At 39.7% G+C, this 21,580-nt stretch overlaps 1 protein-coding gene across 4 annotated transcripts in view; it reads left to right on the forward strand.

The window, feature by feature from the left end:
- The first annotated feature begins 787 nt into the window (after positions 1-787).
- IPO8 (importin 8) overlaps positions 788-21,580 on the forward strand; it is a 47,165-nt gene continuing 26,372 nt past the window's right edge. For 2 of the 4 annotated variants that reach the window (XM_030237818.2, XM_030237817.2), the window contains exons 1-11: positions 955-1,146; positions 9,257-9,338; positions 11,397-11,553; positions 12,796-12,954; positions 13,894-14,050; positions 15,349-15,438; positions 15,824-15,918; positions 16,470-16,554; positions 18,472-18,606; positions 19,316-19,415; positions 21,054-21,130. In XM_030237818.2, coding sequence (XP_030093678.2) covers positions 1,063-1,146; positions 9,257-9,338; positions 11,397-11,553; positions 12,796-12,954; positions 13,894-14,050; positions 15,349-15,438; positions 15,824-15,918; positions 16,470-16,554; positions 18,472-18,606; positions 19,316-19,415; positions 21,054-21,130 — 1,221 coding nt within the window. In that variant the 5' untranslated portion in view covers positions 955-1,062. Of the gene's footprint in view, positions 922-951; positions 1,147-9,256; positions 9,339-11,396; positions 11,554-12,795; positions 12,955-13,893; positions 14,051-15,348; positions 15,439-15,823; positions 15,919-16,469; positions 16,555-18,471; positions 18,607-19,315; positions 19,416-21,053; positions 21,131-21,580 lie in introns of those variants that run through there. The other 2 variants (XM_050984613.1, XM_030237819.2) reach the window with 2 other exon arrangements.

Raw genomic sequence — 21,580 nt, forward strand, 5'->3', positions numbered from 1 at the left:
AAACATCACCTGCAGAAGTAACCAAAGGATCTGGCTCACCAAAACCACATTAGTCGGAGGTTTTTCTGGTCTGTTTACCTGAGAGTTACACCTTTGACAGACATCTTTCTTAAGATGCTTAAATCTTCCTTTGGTTCACTGGCATGTTCTAGGATTTAATGGAGGAAATAATAGGCAAGAGGTGGAGAATCAGGGTGGGGCAGGAGTTTTGAAGCGTTTGAGGTGCTGTTTGTATATTCCTGCCAGCCTGAGGGGTAAGCATCTCCCACCCCTTCTCACACCGAAACAGCATTAAGATAGAGAACCCTTTTCAGGTTCTACGTATCTACATCATGATGACTAGAATCATATAGAAACCCGCTCAGAAGCAGAGTAGGACTTAAGACGTGTGACCCAACCCAGCGTTTTAGTAAACTCCTTGCACCAAATTTCTGCCTTCCTGGATGTTGTCAGTCGTTCTTGCGCAGGGAACATCCCTGAGGCACCTGGATAAGTGTGAGTCAGTTCTCCTCCATGGACCTGACCTCATCACCTCCTTCAGTCCCCGTGCTCTCACTCTTCATTCTTGTCCCAACGACTCGCGGGATAACAAATACAGAGCGCCCAAGCCTGCCATGAAAGCTGAAAAGCTACCTAGAAAAACAGGGTAAACTATAAAGAAAGAAAAATAGGATTTTAAAATCCTAATTTAAAAATAATCCGTGCAGGGAGCGGCGGGAGCCGCCCGCCGTTCCGTACGGCGACATGGCCGCCACCACAGTGCCCCGGCCCGCAAGTCCCGCCCCCTTCAGCCCGGCCGGCGGAGTCCTGTCCGTACAACAAGATGGCGGCCACCTCTCGCCGACCCCTTCCCGAAACCAGAAGGCGGCGCCGCGGCCGTAAAGCAGCGCCCGTTTCCCGATATCCAGCTGTCGCAAACCGGTGAATGGCTGTGGAGAGGGGCCGGGGGGGTGGGGGACGCGGGCCCGCGCTGGTGGCACGGGGGGGCGGCGGCGCTAGCGGCGGCTCCTCCGCGTCCTGCTGCCCTGGGAAAGCGCTGCCCGCCGGCGGGCGAAGGCCAAGATGGATCCCAACAGGATCATCCAGGCGCTGAAGGGCACCATAGACCCCAAGCTGCGCGTCGCCGCCGAGAACGAGCTCAACCAGGTGAGGGGGGACCCGCGGGCGGCCCGCCCCACGCGCGCCACGGGGGCGTCCGGCCCCGCCGGCAGGGGCGGGGGGCGACTGCTGCTCGGCGCCGGGACCGCCCGCCCGCAGCGGGGCCGGGGCCGGGCCGGGCGGGTCGCTGCCCTCGCTCGGCGGCGACCGCGGTGTTGGGACTCCACTCCCGAGTGAGGCAGCCCGGTGTGGCCGGGGCGCTGCCGCTCGGCGCTGGAAGGGATGACATTGCTGTGGCCCTGCACAGGTCGCGCCCTGGCGCTCACGGGACCGGCGGCGGTGACGCTCGGGGGCGCGTTCTGTCCCGTCCGGCCGCACGGCAAGTGGAAGTTGGAGGAAGGCGCCTTAGGTTTTGTGGGCAGTATATGCCGTGGCATCCTTCAGTTGATCATAGAGTTACAGAATGTGCAGAGTTGGAAGGGACACATCAGGATCATCGAGTCCAGCTCCTGGCCCTGCTGCCCAGCACCATCCCCTAGAATCCCACCGTGAGCCTGAGAGTGTTGTCCAAAACACTTCTTGAACTCTGTCAGGCTTGGTGCTGTGACCGCTTCCTCGAGGAGCCTCTTCCAGTGCCCAACACCCTCTGGGGGAAAAACCTTTTCCTAGAGTGGCGGCAGTATGCACTGAATGAAACTGTGACCTCAACCTTTGAACGTTTGAGAAAAGAGAAAGTTCCCTTGCACAGCATTAGTGAAACTTTTGATGGAATATTTGATCAATTCTCTTTGAGGACTGGGGTTTTTTTGGTTGTGCTGGTGTGTTAACACAACAGTCAGTGAGAATTGATTGTCAGGAATTATGCCATTCAGGATTGCTCCTCCAGCTTAGTTTTATATTTAGGCAACTTAAAACTCCTTCAAAATTAGATATAGCTAATCCTTGCTTTAGCAGTTGGTAAATTCCTTTAGTAAATCAGTGGATAAGTGCTGGACACTGAAAATGCTCTTGTAAATATTTAAATAAGGATGCAAGGCTTTTTTCCTCTTTTTGGCATAGTTACTTTAAAAATGCATCAGTATCTGTTTTTCTCCCTACTGAGAGGGAAGTGACAAATATTTGTCAGCAGCCTGTTGCACAGCAGTCTAAACAACAATACAAACTACTGCTACTACAGTGTTCTGTTAGAACAAAAGGCAGCTCCTGGGTTCCTGGGTCCTGCTCCTTGCCCTGTCATCACCAGTAAGTACTGTGAAGCTCAGGAACAGTCTTGAAAGCATTTTAAGACTGAGAGCTGTAAAATCTTCTAAGTTTAAGTGATGGATAGTGCCATTCTCATGAAAGACACAGGTTATAGATTCAAGAGTGCAAGCTGACTTACTGAGAACAGGTTGAGATGCAGAATTTTCTTTTGAAATACTTGATGCATTTTCTTTTTTCTAACCATTATGAAGAATGAATCCTGGAATCAAGACATACCTTTTTTTGTGCAGGCTTCCTGTTACTAGGTGAAGCATGATGTATCTGACATAATGTGCTGATGCAGTGGTGGGTTTGACATGACTCTGGATGAGAGAAACCAAAGTGCTCCTGAGCAATGTTGCTCAACGTGGGACTTTGACATCTTGAAGCTTTTTAGTGCTTTTGAAGCAAGGCTTCAAAGCAATGTGTCAGACTCCCCTCCCGTGTATCTGATGGTAGTGTTGACATGTCCCTGTGTTCCTGCAAGGGCTGGAATCCAGGTGCTGCTCTTGCATTTATCTTGTTCTAGCAAAGGGACCAATCCACCAACCAAACAGAAAATTCTCTGTCAATAAGTACCTGAAGTAGTGATGGAGCCCTTGGCTGAACAGCACAGCACAGGAGTCACCTTTGTTCTGTGTCATAGTTACAGAGATGCTGCTCTTGAGACAGCTTCAGGGGTGCTGAGGTAAAACTTGCCTGTGTTAGCTCATCTGCAGTGTACACTGGCATTCAGCTTTGAGTCCAGGCAGTGCCATGAGCTTCCCAGACACTGCAAATCCTCCTAGTGCACCAAGACAGTGCCTGTCTGTAGGCACCTCAGTGCTGTACCAGAACAGAATCCTTTAGAGCAAAATCCTAATAGTTTCCTTACAGTGGAGAGCATGTGGAATAGAGTTGACATGAATGAAAGCTTTTCTACGTGTAAGAAGTCCCAACATGTTTGGAAATGCTTCTTTCTCCTCTGTATGTTCCTTCACCTGTGTAAAGATACACCCAAATCAATGGATTTGCTGTCTGCCTCCTGGATTACCACCTAACTGCATTCAGAAATGGCATCAAGATTCCTTTTTTTTTTTTTTTTCCATTTTATATCTATTAGAAGGTTGCTTGTGAATTTTCTTCCTCTTGCAGCTAGAAACAAGTGTTGGTTTTCAGCCAGAATTGGTTTATGGTCCATTTATATCCATTTGTGCCAATCTTACTTCAAGTTTCTTGGTACCCTCTCTGACAGCTTTGTCAAAGGCTAATCCCCTAGAAACCTGTTTTTCTAGCCTCAGCAGGCTATGTTTCCTTTGCCATATCATAAAACTGAATTTATGAAATCTAGTAATAGGAGCACATTGGTTTCTCTTCTCTGCATTGGTTTCCCTTTGAAATAATCCTTCTTGTGAAGTCTGGTCATTTGTGTTTGCAGTGTTCCAGAAAGTCTTGTGCTCAAAGCTGCTAATACATCATTAAGTACTAAATCTACAATTATCTTCTTTGTGTCCAACATCTACATCTTTCTTATCACTCAATATAACAAAGTCCCTTGATCCTTTTATTCTGTTGTTGTTCTTCACTCACAAACCTCCAGTTTTTAGGAGAAGTTCTGTAATCCTTGAGTCCCTGACCATGTACTTTGGCCTCTTACCCAACTCCATTTGTGTTAATGTAGTTCTATAGATCATTCAGTTCTTAGTAGGATTTTTCTGATCTTTCTCCTTGGTTGGTGCTACTTTGAAATCATTAAAAAACTTCACTTCTCTCTGTGATCTGAACCCATCTGTAAGTGTGGGATTTATTTGAAATCTGATTCTTGATAAACTAGAGCAGTTTCCTGCCAAGTCAGTGTCTATCTCATGTAATTGCTGCCATTTCCCTTTTAGCCTCTTGGGTTTCTAAGTGTACATGTCTTTCCTTCCCCCTCTTTTTCTTTTGCCTCCCTGCCCTGCCTTATTCTAGTTCAGCTCTGTAATGTAATTAGAGTGCACTTGATGATGATCTTTATCACTCACACTGTACTTAGTAGAATGGTTAGTTATCGTACCAAGAAATAGACTCAGTTTCTGTGCATCATTTGTCTGTATCTGTTCCAGGCTATTACTCTTGTTACATCTGTCTGGTGGACTTCAAGGACTTTTGCTGGGTTCATTTATTTATTTATATTATGGTTAAATATTGCTTTCATGTGCCAGTTCTTGGAGTGCTGTGGATGTAGAGAGTCATTCTAATTCCAGTTCAGATAGGATTCCCATACAGGTTTTATACATTAATCTTCAGTGGCCCAACATGCTGTAACACATTCCTTTGGCCTGTAGCAAAGGATAAAACAAGATTTCAATTGCAGAAATACAGTTGGGCTTTTTAAATATTGAGTAGGAGTTACATAATTTGGCTTTGACAGCAACGGAGTAGCAGTGCTGGAAGAAGTGTGAAAAGATTACCCAAAAGCAGAAGAATCCAGAATAAAGTTTGGCTTCCTTCCATATCTTTTCACATCTTTGTTGAGCTGGCTGCTATAGTAGGCAGGAACCTTAAGGCCACTCTGTAAGTGCCAGTGAGCACTTCATGATACCTAGAGGGAGAAATCTGAGACCAATTTGATGAGGAAGTTGACTTAGATAATTAAAAGCTATGTGGAAAGTGAAGTTTCTTTGATACTGGCTGAATTTGGCAGCAGAACCCATACAGGAAAGAAATTCAGGTGGGTTCTTCCACAAGCTTATTTTCAGTCTGTATGAAAACAGTGTTTCCCCCACCCTACATAAGTATCTTTACATATAGACAGGGAAAGAAAAAAGTATCTTTTGAAGTTCTGGTTTGTTTTAACAACTGTCTCTGACTGACAGTGTAAAAAAACAAGAGTGAAAATGCTACTAACAACTGCAGAAATACTCATAAGTTTGCCAGTGGAATTTCTAAGTATACATTTTCAGTACACAGAAAAAGAAAATAAGACTTGGTAAACCAGGTAGCTGAGCATGTGGATCAGATGTACTTAAGCCTTGAAATTATCTTTGTAAAAAGTTCATTTCTCATTAATTCAAGGTACAAATTTCTTCTGTGTGTTTGTTTTTGCAAACAGAGATGCAGTGCTTTGTTTTTTCAGTGATTTTTATGTGCCATACTTGTATTCAGAGGTATAAAAATGTTTACTACTGGTAGAGAAGGATGATCTGGGCTTGTAGAATGGGAAGGAAGGCTTCCAGATTTCCCGTATCCATGGTCCTAGAGTGTCCTGGTGTTTTGCAGAAGCACCTTTCAGTGCTATTCTGCACTCAGGCACTGTGGTTGCCATCAGTGCAGTGGGAAGGTTACTGACTCTTGTGGTTCTGGAACAGTTATGGTCTTTGAATGTGACAGCAAGCAAGACACAAGAATAATGCTTCATGAAATGAGTTTAGCAGTGTATGATGTGTGAGAATCTGGGGGCCAAAAATGAACATTAGATGTGAGAAGTATTTGCTTCAGTAGGATCCATTTGGGGAGATTTTAATGTATTTTTTGCTGTTTATCTCTCCTTGTATTCTGGCCCTTTACAAGTGATGGTCTTCATCTTGATGTTTTTCAGTGGCCCATCTGAGGCTCACTTGTCTGTCGTATGTTCTGTACCTAATCAAATGAAAGAGGAGACAGGCAGAAAAAGATGTGTTCTCTGATCTTTTGAAGCCTGGAGCTGTGATGGTGACGCAGGGAAGGATACATCAGGCCAAAGGTGAAGAAACAGAGTGCAGAAAGCTGTGTAGCTGCAGTGCACAGATCCTGAGAGAGCAGACACAGATGGAACAACATGCAGGGGTCATATGCATTTTTTCTCCACTGCTGTAAATGTACCCAATTATGCCTTCCCAATGCTGTATGCCTTTGCCAGTGTAGCTGCTAGCCTTGCACACTGCTGTATCCCATCCTCTTAATCCCAGTAGAAATTGAGATTCTCTGTTAAGATAAATGCTCTGACCTGGGATTCATACCAGAACAGGTTGTATGTGTTTTACACAGCTTTGAAATAATTGCTCTTTGTAAGTATTCAGTGAAAGTTTGCTTTTAAAAAACTTTCACTTTCTCTTTCAAAATAGACATGTGCCCCAGTGGATTGGCACTTTCACAAGAAGTTTTACCAGATCCCAGCAATGTGGGTTCAGGGCAGTGTAATTATTCACCACGTGCACAAAGCATCGTGCTGTGTTGTGGGAGTTGTGCTGAAGGTCTATTTCAGCCATCTGGTGCCTCCCTGCGGCTCCTGGGCACGGCTCTTCCAAATCAGCAGATAGTTATGTGTTCCTTCTGCGGCACTGACAATATTCCTGCTCTCCTTTTGTTAAGGTGCAGCTGCAGTGATATAAAGAACTGTCTTGTTGAACTCATCCAGCTCCAAGGTCTCTTCCATGTCCATTTCCATGTCACAGTATACACCTGACAATTGCTCTGCACCTGCTCCTGTGGTAGATCCAGCTTTGTTTGCTGATGTCCGGAGCAACGCAGGGAAGGGACACATCCCAAGATCACAATTAGCATGACAACTAAACAGAGGAGAATGTGCTGGTATAGGAAAAATGTTGCTGCATCCAGCTTTTTAAAAAGTCCTCTGTTCTAAAAACTGCAAGCAGCATGTAGTTTTCCTGACCCGGGTTTGTTGCTGCACAAATGAGCAGGATGTAATTTGAGCTTCATAAATACAACAGAATCGTGTGTCTTGTTTCTAACGTGGGCTCACAGTCTCTGTTGATCTCTACAGTCTTCTTGTTTCTGATAACGAGTAGTAAACAGAGCTATGTAAAAATGTAAATCCCGGGCACGACAATAGAAGGGAACAGAAGGATTTAATGGGCCTGGCGATCTCTGTAGGGGTGGTGGTGTGTGAAGTGTAAAGACACGCACATAGCGCTGTGCTGGTGGGGATGGGACCCCTCGGGGACACTGTGCCTTCCGCCTGCACCACAGGGCTTTTGTCACTCCGGGTGCTTGCGGAGCCGATCTGGCACGGAGGCAAATAACCATATTTGTGTAGATCCTGGCAAAACTTCAGGGAGAGCAGTTGTACACCAGCACAAGTAGTACTCATAAAGCTTCCTGAACTAGCAGTGATTTTAATATAGATTCAGTAAAAACTGTTAGGATTGGGAAAGGGAAATAGTATTGTTAGCACTGTGTCCAGCCTAAATGTGGTACTGGTAGGATTGCAGCTGGAAACCACCACCAACAAAACAACCCCCAAAGCTGCATTTTTAATTGGTGTGTTTATAGTAGTAAAAGCTTTGTAGATTGGGTCTGAGAGCAGTGTACAGGCACTGTTGAGAACAAAAAGGACAGTTAGAGTTCATGCATGGTTTTGGGTTTCTGTGCTGCTGTGATTTCTCATGCTTTCCTTATCTCTGTGTAACTTGGGTGTTGAGTGCTGGAAGATGCTGCAGTTGAATGTGGCCCTGTCAGAACACACCAGTGTTGTCCAGTAGTGACTGAAGGGCAAGCTTTGAACTCCGGCTACTGGATTAAAAGGTGATCTTTGGAATCCAGTATGCTTCAACAAGTTCAGCATGTCTGTAGGTAAACAGAGTTCCTGTGCTGGATGTTAGAGCTTTTACTTTATTTGGAACATTTCTTAGGGATAATTAAAGTTTATAGAGAAGGAAATTGCAGGAGAGTATGCTTTTGATTTGCCACTACTGCTTTTATCTCAGATCTCAGATTACTCTATAAACATCAAATGAGTTAGAATTACACTGTCATTATAGTGAATAAAATGAGGGCCAGAAAGTTAAGTGATTTGGTGAAATTATTGAATGATAGTGTCGCAATGCAGCTGGGCCACTTAGACATCATGAAAGCAGTGTAATTTTACCTTGTTATGGATATGGTAGATCAAAGAACTGGGGACATGAAGGGCAGAAAGTATCTTTTATTTCACAGCTTTTGAATGAGGCAGAGTTCTATAGGACGATGTTCAATACTTGTCCTTTAAGCACAACTCTGGGAGCAACCACAGAACTGCCAGGCATAATCTAGTGGGAAGAAACAGTATAAAAGGTGAAATACAGAAAGCTGCTGTCATCTAGCCCCAAGAAACCTCTTTCTTTGAACATAAAACACATGGATCCAAGGGATGAAAGATCTGACCTACCAGTACTGATCTGCCAAGGCTTAGTAGTAACTGTACCACGCTGAGTCAGCGCTTCCTCAGTGGAGGAGCCCTGGTGGATGGCAGCAGGATAAAGCTATCAGATTGTCACATCTTTTAAATCTGGTGTGCTTTGCTCAGAAGTTCACTGAGCAAAGCATTGTTTTCTCTTTGAAATTCTTCAGCTGCATGGCTGATGTAGCATTTGAAAAGTTCCCATGAAGGCTGTGGGTTTTGAAGTGTTATCTGCCTACACTTGATTTTAATTGAAAATGTTTGTTCCCCTGTTTCCCCAGTTTTTATTGAGATGCACTATACATCTAGTTTGCTAAAATACAATTGTATATGGCTAATGCAGATGCTGTTTACACTTGAAAACAATTCTAAATTTTTTTTTTTAAATCTCTTCACTCTTGCTGTTATACCACAAACTATTTTGCTAATAAATAGTATGTATTGGTGAAACTTGTCAATGTCTGACTTATGGGGCTAAGTTGAGTAATTCAAAGACAGATATCTGGAGCTTTTTGCTATGTATTCTTAGAACTATTTAAATATTCATTATCACTAATCTGTAATTGATAACCTTTTCACATTACTTATTCTGCCCATGTGCAGTTACATGCTTTGCTTTTACAAGGAATTATTTGGATTTCTGCAGGTCGGAGTAAATTCAAGTCCTGAAACCTTTCGTACATCATGAGGACGATGCAAAAGCAGTGCAAAATCCTTAGTTTGTATTCCTCACTGAGCATTTGCTAATGCAGACTACTTTAAACACAGTGACTTACTAACTGTGTTGTCTGTGTGTTTCAGTCCTATAAGATCATCAACTTTGCTCCAAGTCTGCTGCAAATCATAGTGTCCGATCAGGTTGAATTTCCGGTGCGTCAAGCAGGTGAGATGAAATCTCTTGTTCCATTTTCTTTCAGTCAGTCTGTTGCTTGAACAGACTCTTGAACTGTTGCGATGCAAGTCAGTTCGGGTTTGCTCTGGGGGGGAAATGAAAAGGATCTGTCTTTACTGTTTTTTTCCATCTGAAGGGTCACATGAAACCATGGGTATAGGATAGAGTTCTACTTCAGCTTTCCCTGTGTGTATAGTGATCCCTACTGGATTGCTGTGATACTGATAGGAAAAAAGCATGATTTCTACTCAAAACTGAGAACCCTTAGGTATTACTTCTCCTGCTGGTACAGAAGTAATGATGCCAAGACAAGTGTGAATTTAAAAATAGAGAAGGGTATCACATCTGAGTGCATGTTTTTCTATTTGAATCTCTTTTCTCTGGAAAAGTGAAAATTTCTGTAAAAGGGAAATCACTCCTTAATTCACAGATCAAGGGTACCCACATACATTTAAACAGTATCTTGGTGACTTAAAGGAAGGTCACATCACTGGTAAGTTGCACAGTTACAGTCTGAGCATGTCTGGAAGGATTGCTCAGCTGTGTGTGTGAGTTCAGGTATAGTCGTGCAGTTAACTTTCATGTATGCATTTGTGGAAGATCAGATTCTAAATTCTCATAATCCATTTTAACTACTCCTGTGTAATATGTTTGTCAGGTACAGAGACTGTTCAGGTCTTTCAGTAAATTAATTAATACTGTTTCATTCACAGCTTTGTTTTTATCCTGTGGAACAGCATTTCCCATAGAAGCACTGTTGGGTTTTTTTTTGTACAGATCCCATTAATCCCTTGAGTGCTTTGGAGCGTGCTGACATATTCTGTTTGTCATGCTGGCCTTTATTTTTTCAAAGATAATCCAACTTTGAATGGTGTTGTTAGTCCATTTTGTAGTAAAGTTTGAGGCTTAATCTAAACTCCGTAAGGTCATTTTTATAAATTAATCTCTCATTTCATTACCATTCAGGGAAAAAAACAACTATGTAGAATGTATTTTTTTTTAGAGAATAGGGGTGTAAAATGAAAAAGCACATTTAAGTCCTATTTGCAAGCCAACAGATTTCCCTGGGAATTTTTTAAAAGCCAAAAATTTGTATAACAACAAGATCTATGGACGAAATAGATTAAAGTCTTGGGCTGGTTTTTCAGGACCTGTTTCTTGTCTGACTAGTCTGGCATGTCATAGACAAAGAGATTTTTTTCCTCTTGCTCCTATAATATATTTTACAGACTACATGTTTTCATGCTTTGCAATTTCTTATCACCAAAAGAAATATTGTGCCCAAGAATATCTTATTTCTGCTTTAAAACCCTAGCTAGTAATCAACCAAAACAATGTCCAGGCATAAGAGTTTATTAAAAACATTCCTTTAATGCCTCATACCATATTTCTTATGTTTCCTGAAGAATGCCTTCAGGCATTTTAGTACTGATGCATTAATGCTGCTTTATTTTCTGTTGAAGATTAACTTTATTTTTCTTGTTTTTTTCATGTGAGACAGAAGGGAACAATTCAAAGGTATTATGGGAAATCCTAATAGTGAAATAAAGCTTAGGGAATTCACAACAAGCATTTCTGTCTGAATAGAAGGTAGGCCATGTGCTGGTTTCATACTGGGCATTTCCCCAAGCAGAGTGTCCCATCTGTGTGTGCAGTGATTTGTTTACATGAGCCTTCCAAAACTTCACTTACTGAGCTTGAGTTGTTGTTTTAGGAATGAGTGAAAACACACATAAGTAGATTTTTGTTGGCCTGTTTAGAATGATGGGTTATTTTCATATTGGGAGAGTCCTGTAGTAAAAATGTACCTTGATAGATGCTGATGGAAGTATTATCCTGGTCTGTTCTGATCAGGTGCTTGAGCCTGATCTTGTGTGAAATCATAAGAAAAATGTTTTTCTGATTCAGCTGTGCTCAGTGCCCATAATTGTTAAGAATTCAGGTGGTGGTTTTCAGTTGCCTTTTCAGTTCTACTTTTAGCCATTCTGCATGTTGAGCACTGGGCAATGTGTAGAATTAAACTATTCTTTCCCTGCTGTCTGTCCTTAGCTGCCATTTACCTGAAGAACATGGTGACCCAGTACTGGCCAGACCGTGAGCCACCCCCTGGAGAAGCGGTTTTCCCATTTAATATCCATGAAAATGATCGGCAGCAGATTCGGGATAACATTGTAGAAGGAATCATTCGTTCTCCTGACTTAGTGAGGTACCTTACATTGCACTGAGATGGTTCTGTTGCTCAGGTTTTCAGACCTGCAGTCTGATGTTGTTAACATGAGAATCTTGATGTTTTGAAAGATGAGACAAGTAGTTTTTTAGTCAAAGTAATAATAATAATCTGTTTACACTTATTCATGTGTGTTTTTCAGAAAAGTAGTAACCTGGCAGCGAGCCCTGTGATGTGGTTTATCCTCTAAGGGTGTTCAAAGTGTCTTGTAACCCTTGCTGTAGTAACAGCCTGTCAAGGCAGATAGTATGTACAGGGCTGTCTGCAGTATAGAATTAACCATTCAGGGAAATACTGTCCAAGATTCCTTTTTCTTTAGTAGCCCCTTTCCTTAATTACTTTACCAATTTTTATCTGTAACCCCAGTATTTAACTATGTATTAGGGTTCTTGGCTTTAAGGTGTTAAAAGAATGAAGAATTTTGGTTCTGCTTTTGCTGGAAGACTAGTTAAGAATCACAGACATACTACAGTTATGATATTTCACCCCTTTAATTAAAGTGAGGCTGATAGGATGGGAACCTGATATTTTCTGCAGGCTTTGTTTTTTCATTACTTAACAGAACTAAAATTATTTCTCCACAGGTTCTAGTTTAGTGCTGCTCAGCTTTTTTAGTCACACCTCAGTTTAGTCAATCAACAGTTCTGCCTTGCCTCCCCATTGTGAGTGGCATCTAAAAATGTGTGGCAGGGGAGAAACAGTAAGATGCTGTTTAACTAATTGGCTCTGCCATATGCTTTAGAGGTTAAGAAAGTGCTGTTCTAGAAGGTCCCAGGAAAATTGTAATTTCTTGAGGAGCCTGTGGCTTGGATCATAACACAGGCCATTATTCTTTAATGAAAACATAGGAATTTGTGTTTTTGTGGTTGCTTTCAGCTTGATAAGCAAGCATAAACATTCATTGTCAAAGCACATAGCTAGCTGGTTCCATGAACAAGTAATTATTTTAAAATACTGCTTGATACATGTGAAGAGGGAGGGAGAAAAGTGGCTTAAATATTCTGAAATTAGATTATTCTTTTAAGTTAAATCCAGTCAGATTTTTTTCTTGCTTTTCCTCTGCTACTTCCCAGAACTCTTTCAGTGCTGTCAAAATATGTTTGATGCTTATGACATAATACAGGTATTGTAGCAAATAAACCAAGATTTGGGATTTATCCTTTAATTTAAACACTGTGCCATGACCTTATTCACTTAAATTTTTTTCCCTCCCTGCACTAGAGCCCAGCTGACAATGTGCCTCCGTGCTATCATCAAACATGACTTCCCTGGCCATTGGACAGCTGTGGTAGACAAGATAGGATACTACCTGCAGTCTCCAAACAGTGGGAGCTGGCTTGGGAGCCTCCTGTGCCTCTATCAGCTGGTGAAGACTTATGAGTAAGTAGATGAGGAATTGGTACTTTCAGTCTAAGTTGATTACTGAAAATGACATTCTTAATAGCGCTGGCACTTCTGCAAGGGAATTCAGATAGAAAATGGGAATTAATAATTATCATATGCTTCCTTTCCTGCAAATAAATGAGAAATATTCATCATCTTTGTATCATTAGTGAATTGAAAGCAGAGCTGCCAGCAGTAATCTGGATGAATTTACTGCAACTTTTTTCTTGAGATTTTATACCTTTGATCTGGCTGTAAAAAGTATCCTTAGGATTATAACTTTCTTTGTTTGAAGATACCCCAAATTCTAGACGTATGAATGCAAATTATTTTCTGCTTTTATGTCATGAATACAGTGCTGTCATTGTCACATACTGCTATTGCATATTGTTACCTGTAGCATCTTCCTGGCAAGAAGATTAAATCCACAAAGCATAAATTAGGAGCAGTGTAGTGGTGCTTATCACTCATATTTTTTTTAAATTGCCTCTTATTAGAAACATATGCATAAACCACACAAAAGGAATGTATATGGAGAAAAAGAATCTTTTCCAAAGCAAGGAATTGTCTTTTTCTTTCAATGGCTGTTCACTCCCATTTGTTCAGCACCCAGCTTGGGTTTAGCATTGGTAGGAACAGCAGAGAAATTCAAGTCCCTGCTCCTGTGAGGTGACAATTCAGTAATAAAGACCAGTAGTGCTTCCTCTCAGTAACTGCCTTTCTGTAAGGCAATGTTTATTGCTTTCCATTTTTTTATTTATAGGTATTTTTAGTGAATTTGCACAAAGGGTTCATATGGGGGTTAGAGGAGGGGAGGGTGATTGATGTTCTTTTTTTTGGTTTTTTTAGGGCACCAGAATTAAATTGTTGGTGGGAAATAGGCATTAGACTCGCCAGTGTGTAGATCCTGGACCAACATTTTTGTTTCCATTGCAGGTACAAAAAGGCAGAGGAACGAGATCCCCTCATAGCAGCCATGCAAATATTTTTGCCTCGGATTCAGCAGCAGATGATTCAGCTTCTGCCCGATAACTCCCATTACTCTGTACTGCTTCAGAAACAAATCTTAAAAATCTTCTATGCTCTTGTTCAGGTTAGCATCTGTGTAGAGGAAAACCAAGCTTTTACTTTGTTGGACACAGTGACCTCCTTCACTACATTCAGAGGTGTGATTGAATAAGAATACCCTTTTGGATGGGAAAAGTCATGTACAATAAACAGCTGTTATAGAAATAGGATATTTATAGATTTTTCTGCTTTGAAGCTGGTTACATCATCGCCCAGATTAAATTTTTATTGAATGGAGGGTGCTTCTGCACATTTTATCTGTAAGCTCACTAGAGAAGTGTTCCTATTTTTATAAAGTTGCACATAGCCTGATACAAACTAGATATCTCAACCATATGGTTGGTCTCTGAAAGTGTCAGGAATGAATATTGTAGTGTAATTGTCAAATGTTGCATTTCACTAGGAGGCATTTCTTATTACCTGCTGAAAATCTGGCAGATACTATGTATTAAGGCACATGCACTTCTGAGAGATGAGTTTGGCTTTTACTGAGATGTGTTTTGTGAAGGAGTACTTACAATCAGAAACCAAACCAGGTCCTTCATAAGGAACAGCCTGAAAATCCGTAGTGTGTGTTGAAAAGCTAAAATAGTTTGTTACTAAATGGATGGAGAATTTAAAAAATACCAAGATCCTATTTTTCTTTTCAATAAGTTGGCTGAATATCATTACTTTTCTTTGGATTTTGTAGAGAAGTGAGGTTTATGGGATAGTAGCTAGGTAGTAGTAGTGAATCACAGAATGACCAGGTTGGAAGAGACTTTGAAGATCGCTGAGTCCAGCCCATGCCCTAAACCTCAACTAAGCCATGGCACTGAGTGCCATGTCCAGTCTTTTTTTAAGTGCATCCAGGAATGGTGACTCCACCACCTCCCTGGGCAGGCTATTCCAGTACTTTATCACTCTTTCCATAAAAAACTTCTTCTTAATATCCAACCTATATTATCCTTGTTGCAGCTTAAGACTGTGTCCTCTGGTTCTGTCAATAGTGAGTACATTTTGCTTGCTAAAATGCTATTAGTTTGCCAGAGCCCTGTAGTACTGATACTTCTGTAATCCTAAAAAGTACCTGGGCTGTTGTGAAGAAGAAAAATAAAGACAGTTGGCAAGTTCTTAGACTGAGGAACTTTCCTCAAATTATGTCTGCTCAAAAATTCCTTTTCAAATTGTACCAAGAGAGATGCAATTAGTGTTGATATGTACCCTAATTGGCTTTAATTTTACTTAAAACCTCATCTTCCTTAGAATGTAACTGCTGCAGAAAGATCTGCCTTTTACAGAGAAAAATAGTATTTCATACCTGTGTTTTTTCCCTTATTGCAGTATGCATTGCCCCTCCAGCTGGTGAATAACCAGACTATGACTCAGTGGATGGAGATCTTCCGGACCATCATTGATAGAAATGTACCACTGGTGAGTTCTAGCTTGTAAAGACTTCTGAAACTTGTGTGTTGGCATTTGAGGAACAGTCAGTCTAAAGATTTTCTAAGTGTGTTTTTCTTAAGATTCTTATCCTTGGATTTTTGAGACAGAGTGATGTAGTATTCAAGTGTATCTGAGAATTTGTATTTTTAAAATATGCATAATTTTGAAATTAAAGTACAAACATTGTGCACGTATTGCACATACACATCATACTGCCTAATTAAGTTAACTGAAAATTCCTGAGTCTCATATAACTGTTAACAGAATCAAAGCTTTAGTGTTTATGTTAGTTTACTTAGCAAGGAATTTTTAAAACATAATTGCTTCTTAACAGATGACATAACTAATTTAAAGTAAATGTATTTGTTTGTAGGAGACTTTGCAAATTGATGAAGATGATAGACCAGAGTTGGTGTGGTGGAAATGCAAGAAGTGGGCATTGCATATTGTAGCTCGTCTCTTTGAACGGTAACTGATTAAAAACTCAATTTGAGTTGCAAGTCTGTACCATTACTTGGCATGCAAGTAGAGAAGACAGTTTGATCAATTTAACAGCTCCTGGTCACTGAAGAGGTTTTCCTGCTGCTCTCCTCTGCCTTGCACTGGTCTCAGCTCTTAGTGAAATGATTTGACTCCCTTAAGACGGCAAGAAACTTGTCCCACAGGAAAAGTAAATCTATCTAACTACATATTTATTTTAATACCCTCAGCTGCAAGTGTTTATGTTCTCAAACATAAAGGGAGGGGAAGATTTGAAAAGAAATCCATAAACATAGAAGTTACAGAGCTTGTGACAAAAAGCCATGTTTACTTCAGTATAATACCTTACCTTGGGATCATTTAAGAAAAGGGAAGTGAGGTGTTACATGGGAAAGGATGGCTTAGAAGGAACGTGTGGTAAATTTTTCCTCTGTTGATGCAAGACCACTCAGGGGCCTGTATGGTTTAGGAAGTATTGTATTTTCCTGACACCATAGATTTCTCACAGTGTAAATATTTGTGTCCTTTTCCTTTTAAAGATATGGAAGTCCTGGAAATGTAACTAAAGAATACTTTGAATTCTCAGACTTCTTTTTAAAAACCTATGCTGTGGGCATACAACAGGTAAGCATACTTAATTTTTTATCAATTGCATTATTTTGACTGAAGAAATATATTACTTTTTAACAGTGCTTGTGTTGAGGTTCATTTATTGACCAAAAATGATGAGTCTGGCAGGTTTTCCTTGTAGTGACTGAGAAGTTCTTTAGAACTCAGTGCCATACAGTTGAGGTATAATAGCACAATTTTTCAGCAACCCAAAAAACACTGCAGGAAAACTCTCAGAAAAGGTGAGTGCTGATAAAATGGCATTATTGTCATGTATAAGCACTCTAGATACAACTGAGAGGAAAACCTCTGGTGCAGAGGCCTCATTTCACAGAAGGGTGTATTTTCAGGCCTGTCTTTCTCAAGTGCTTTTTGCTGCAACCTTAGGCACACTAATCCAATGGTAGTGTTTTATTTCAGGAAGATACAAGCAGATTAGAAGATGTCTGGAGAACAGCAATGAACATTATTTTATTCCTGGAAAGCATATTATTTGAAAATATAAGCTAAATTCACCGTTTGCAAGGAAATGATTTTTTGTTAGGAATGCTAATTATTTGTGTTTAACAGGGTGTGTGGAGACAGTTCAGTTCTGATAAAGTTGCTAAACAAAATTGTTCTTCTTCATCCAGTCTAACAACAGAATAGTTTATCCATCAGGAAGAACTAAGGAGTGGAATGGTTGTGGTAAGGCTGTAAATTAAATGAAAAGGGAAATAGCCAAATATCTTTTCTAAATGCCTTGAGTGTATAACTTCTGAGCAGAAAAATGGACTCCCATGGGCAGTTATAATTTGGAATACTTAATGTTTGTCTGTTAAAGCATTAAGCTATGTTGCAGAGGGGACAGTTTAGCTTTCAAGATAAATGTACTGAATGATCTGCACATTTCTTCAATTTCTGGCTCTTAAATAGTGATTTATCATTATTCCTTGCAGAGTTAGTAAGAATTCTGTTGTGAATATTACATGACTAAGCCTTTGTTACTTACTCATCAGTTGATAAGTGCTGACATTGAACTAGTCTGTATAAGATATAGACAGTTCTTGTCCTTGGAGCATTTAATATAAAAGACTTAACATCAAACTTAGTATTTCTAATGAAGGAGCTATATTCAAAATAAAATTTATTAAAATGTTCTGAAGAATTACAAAGCAGAATTGTTCTGCTGAAAGCATATGACTCAAAATTTTGTTATGCATTGCCCTTGACTTTTATTGTTATTCATGTATATGTCACTTCTTTACATTTAGTAATAATTCACCTGCCATTAGTGCAGATTAGTAGCTTTGTACTGTGTTTTTTTCTTAGTAGAGAAGACTTTTATACCAAGGAAGCTTTGTGTGATAGAGTTTGTAATAGCATGCCAGGTGGTGCTATCTGATGGCTACAATAGGTAATTGAAGTTAAGGGGTTTGCAGCTCTTCTAATTCAGAGGCTTAGGTGAACCTATTTTTCTTTCCTGGTTTAGTATTTCTGTTCTCTTCACTGTTCTTCCAAAGTAATTTGTCTTTTTTAGGGACCTGTCATTAAATATGAATGCAGACATCACTTAGCAGATATAGAAGCCACCAGTTTGAAAATCTCACTGTGCCTTTTCCTTACCTATTCCAGATTTTGCTGAGGCCTCTGTAAACTGTGAGCCTCTCACTATTGAAGTATATCTTTGGTTTATAATCACAAATGATCACATGGTAGCGCTAGTAGTAAAGGTGGACATCTGCATAAATGTTTGCAGGATTAGAACCTTGATATTTAAATTATTTATGTTTTTTGGATCAAAGGCATTATAATGATTTCTAATGCTAGAAGATCTGCTGTAAAACTACTTTGTCTGTTCATGTATATTCACTGAGGAAGTGCACTGCATGTTTATGCATGAGGCAGAATTTTCAGTCTTCATTTAAAAATACCAATTTGTCACTTCTTTAGGTTCTCTTAAGAATCCTAGACCAGTACAGGCAAAAAGACTATGTTGCACCACGTGTTCTTCAGCAAACACTGAATTATCTGAACCAAGGAGTGATTCACTCTATCACATGGAAGCAAATGAAGCCACACATACAGGTCAGTGCTTAAAACCCAGTCATAAACAATGCATGTCATCAGAGGGGTTAAAAAACATCCCCCAGCCCCCCAAGTTTTGTGTTTTTAAAGAAGGTTTCACTAATCATTCAGCAATTGATCTGGAAAATAAAATAACATTTCTACCCAAATGCGGTATGTTCAGAATTGTCATCGATTTATGATTGTAGTGCAAAGATAGTGCACAAAGAGAACATTCATCTAAGAGGAGCCAAACCCTCTTTTAAGGACATGTTTTATAAGTGAACTAAAGAACAAATAAAAAGTCATCTTCCTTCTCTTTTATTTTTTAACATCATAAGATCCCCTTTGTAGTTAGTTAATTCCATTACTTTTAGGGGGAAGGACTCTGAAATCCATTCTCATGTTAAGTATTGCATTGGTGAGATCCTTCTGCAGAATGTAATATTCTGCTGTGTACAGACTAGGTCCTGAAGTGTATTTTGTGCATGGTAATGTAATATTATAAAGATAGATTGTGTAACTACTGCTGCTGCTGTCTGGGACTGTTTCAAAAGGAAAGTACCTATAAAACTGTAAATTTGTTTCTGGTAGACAAAATAAGAGTGCTGCTTAAAGGAATGTAACTCTCCAGAAAAATAAGTCTAATAAATTAGTGCATGGTGGAGGGCAGCTGTACTGGAATTGGATTTTATGTGTACTTATGTATATTTGGCTTTTCTAAAATTAGACCATAACAGAAGAGGTGATATTCTCTCTAATGTGCTACAAAGATGAGGATGAGGAGCTCTGGCAAGAGGATCCATATGAATATATCCGCATGAAATTTGGTAATTTGGCTTTATTTTTTGCTTTCATCATAACTGTACCCTGTAGTGATCAGCATGGCCACTGTTATGTCTCTCTTCACCTGAACAATGGGAAGAAGAAAACTTTTTTCTTAAATCTCACCAATCTGTAGTTAAAAGCAGGTGGCAGATCAGGTGAGTTTGGGTTATGTGCCTGGTAGCTTTGATCTAAATGATTCTCTCAGAGTTTTTTTTTCTACTTCACTTGTGCTCAGAGAAGCCCAAACAGACTGGCTTGCTCCCTTGTTAGTGCCTGTTTCAGAATCCTGGCTTGCAGATGTGCCAGCTGTCTGCAGGTTCCTGCAGCTCTCACTTTGACCAGAAGAGGCCTGACTTACTCTTTCCCTGTTGAAAATTGTCAGTTCCTTCAGCGTTCTTCTGCCACTTATTACTACTCAATTGTAAGATAATTAGATATATATATTCCTTCAAAAAACACAGTACAAAATCTTGGGAATAACACATAGACCCATATTATGAATAATTACATTTATTAAAAGATTCATGTCATTGAAAAGGAGAAAGGTACTTTAAAAGTACAGCAGTTTTAGCTGGAAAACTCCTGCGAGCCAGGCACCACAGAGATACATATGCAGCATTTGGGAAATTTTAATTAGTTGATTTGGGATTAGTGTATGTGAAAAGAGAAGTTAAATATTCATAGAATAATTTAAAAGCTTGGAGAGTTGTTATGCAACAAATTAATTACAATATAGTGTTGATCACTAGGGTATAAATACATCCTTGATATTCAGTGTGTGAATTCAGTTCTTTCTGTGTAAGTAGTGAATCTTATTTTTATGTGTAGCTGAGGCAGTTAAATACGGATTCAGATTGTATCGTGGAAGGTAAAAAAACACTCAAAGTACATTACACTCATATCAAAATGGAATTTTTTTTGAGGCACTTTTTTGTTTGGAACAAGAATTCCAGTGGTCTGGTAGTATTCCTAATGATGTTTTATCTAAAGGTTTTCAGGAAAAGTTGGTGTGTAATTTGAGTCACATTTTAAGATAGCGTTTTAAGATCTTTTAGTTTGATTTAATTTGTGTGGGGATGTTTGGATTAGAACATGTTTCCAGCACAGATCTTTTTTTTTCAAGATAAAAATTATACTTTCAATATGAACAGCAAAGGTTTAGTTGCAGTGAATGAAACTGAAAAACTTGACCTTTCAACAGATTTAAAACTACTCCAGATCTAAGTAGATTTTGTGTACAAAAAGTTTCCCATGAGGTTTTAATAAATTCAAGTCAAAAATGTGTGCATGTGGTATACAGATGGTACTGGAGTGTATTGTTGTTCTTCCTATAGGAGTTTCAATTAAAAAAAGATTCAGGATTTTTCATCCCTTGTATATGGTCTCAAAAGAGCTAATGAATTAATAGAATATTCTTCATTAAGGGAAGGAAGAGTGGCAGTGGATTTGGAAGGCCAGAAGTAAGGTGTTTGACATAAGCTTGGGTCTGACTCTTTAACCAGGAAGTGAAGACAATCATGTCAATAATTTTGAGGTTATATATTCATCCAGGTTTTATGATATCCCAAAAACAAGATGGTTTATAAAAAATTTATTATTCAGAAAATAATTTTTTTGTGCTCTTTTTCCCCATTTCTTAGATGTATTTGAGGACTATGCATCCACAACAACAGCAGCACAGAATCTCCTTTACACTGCTGCGAAGAAGAGAAAAGAGGTATGAAACCAGTGGCTTTCAATTATTTGAATTTTCCTTAATAAAGTTATTTTCCCTGTATATTTGAAGATGCTGCAGGAAGCCAGTCTTGAAAAATGTACTTGCTGCTACATAGTTAAATGTTTACTGGCTGAATGCTGTCAATTTGGGAAGAGTTAAAGTATGGTGTGTATAAATACTAAGTGGATTCTTCTTGCAGATTTAAAACACATCTGCCAAATACAAAATGGGTTGGAATAGATTTTCCCAGGTTTACAAACATCCTCTGTCACAGCTGTTCTCAGCATCACAAATTGTAGCAGGAGGGAAAGAGGATCTGGTCCTTTTTAATTTTCACTGATGGTATTTAAAACCCTTCTTAACAACAATGGAGTTAGCAAGGACAAAACCCATTCCATACAGTTACTCTTTAAATGAGGACATAACTTTTCTGTAGATCTTTCTGTATTT

The sequence above is a fragment of the Serinus canaria genome, chromosome 1A (assembly GCF_022539315.1).
Source record: "Serinus canaria isolate serCan28SL12 chromosome 1A, serCan2020, whole genome shotgun sequence".
Classification (NCBI taxonomy): Eukaryota; Metazoa; Chordata; class Aves; order Passeriformes; family Fringillidae; genus Serinus; species Serinus canaria.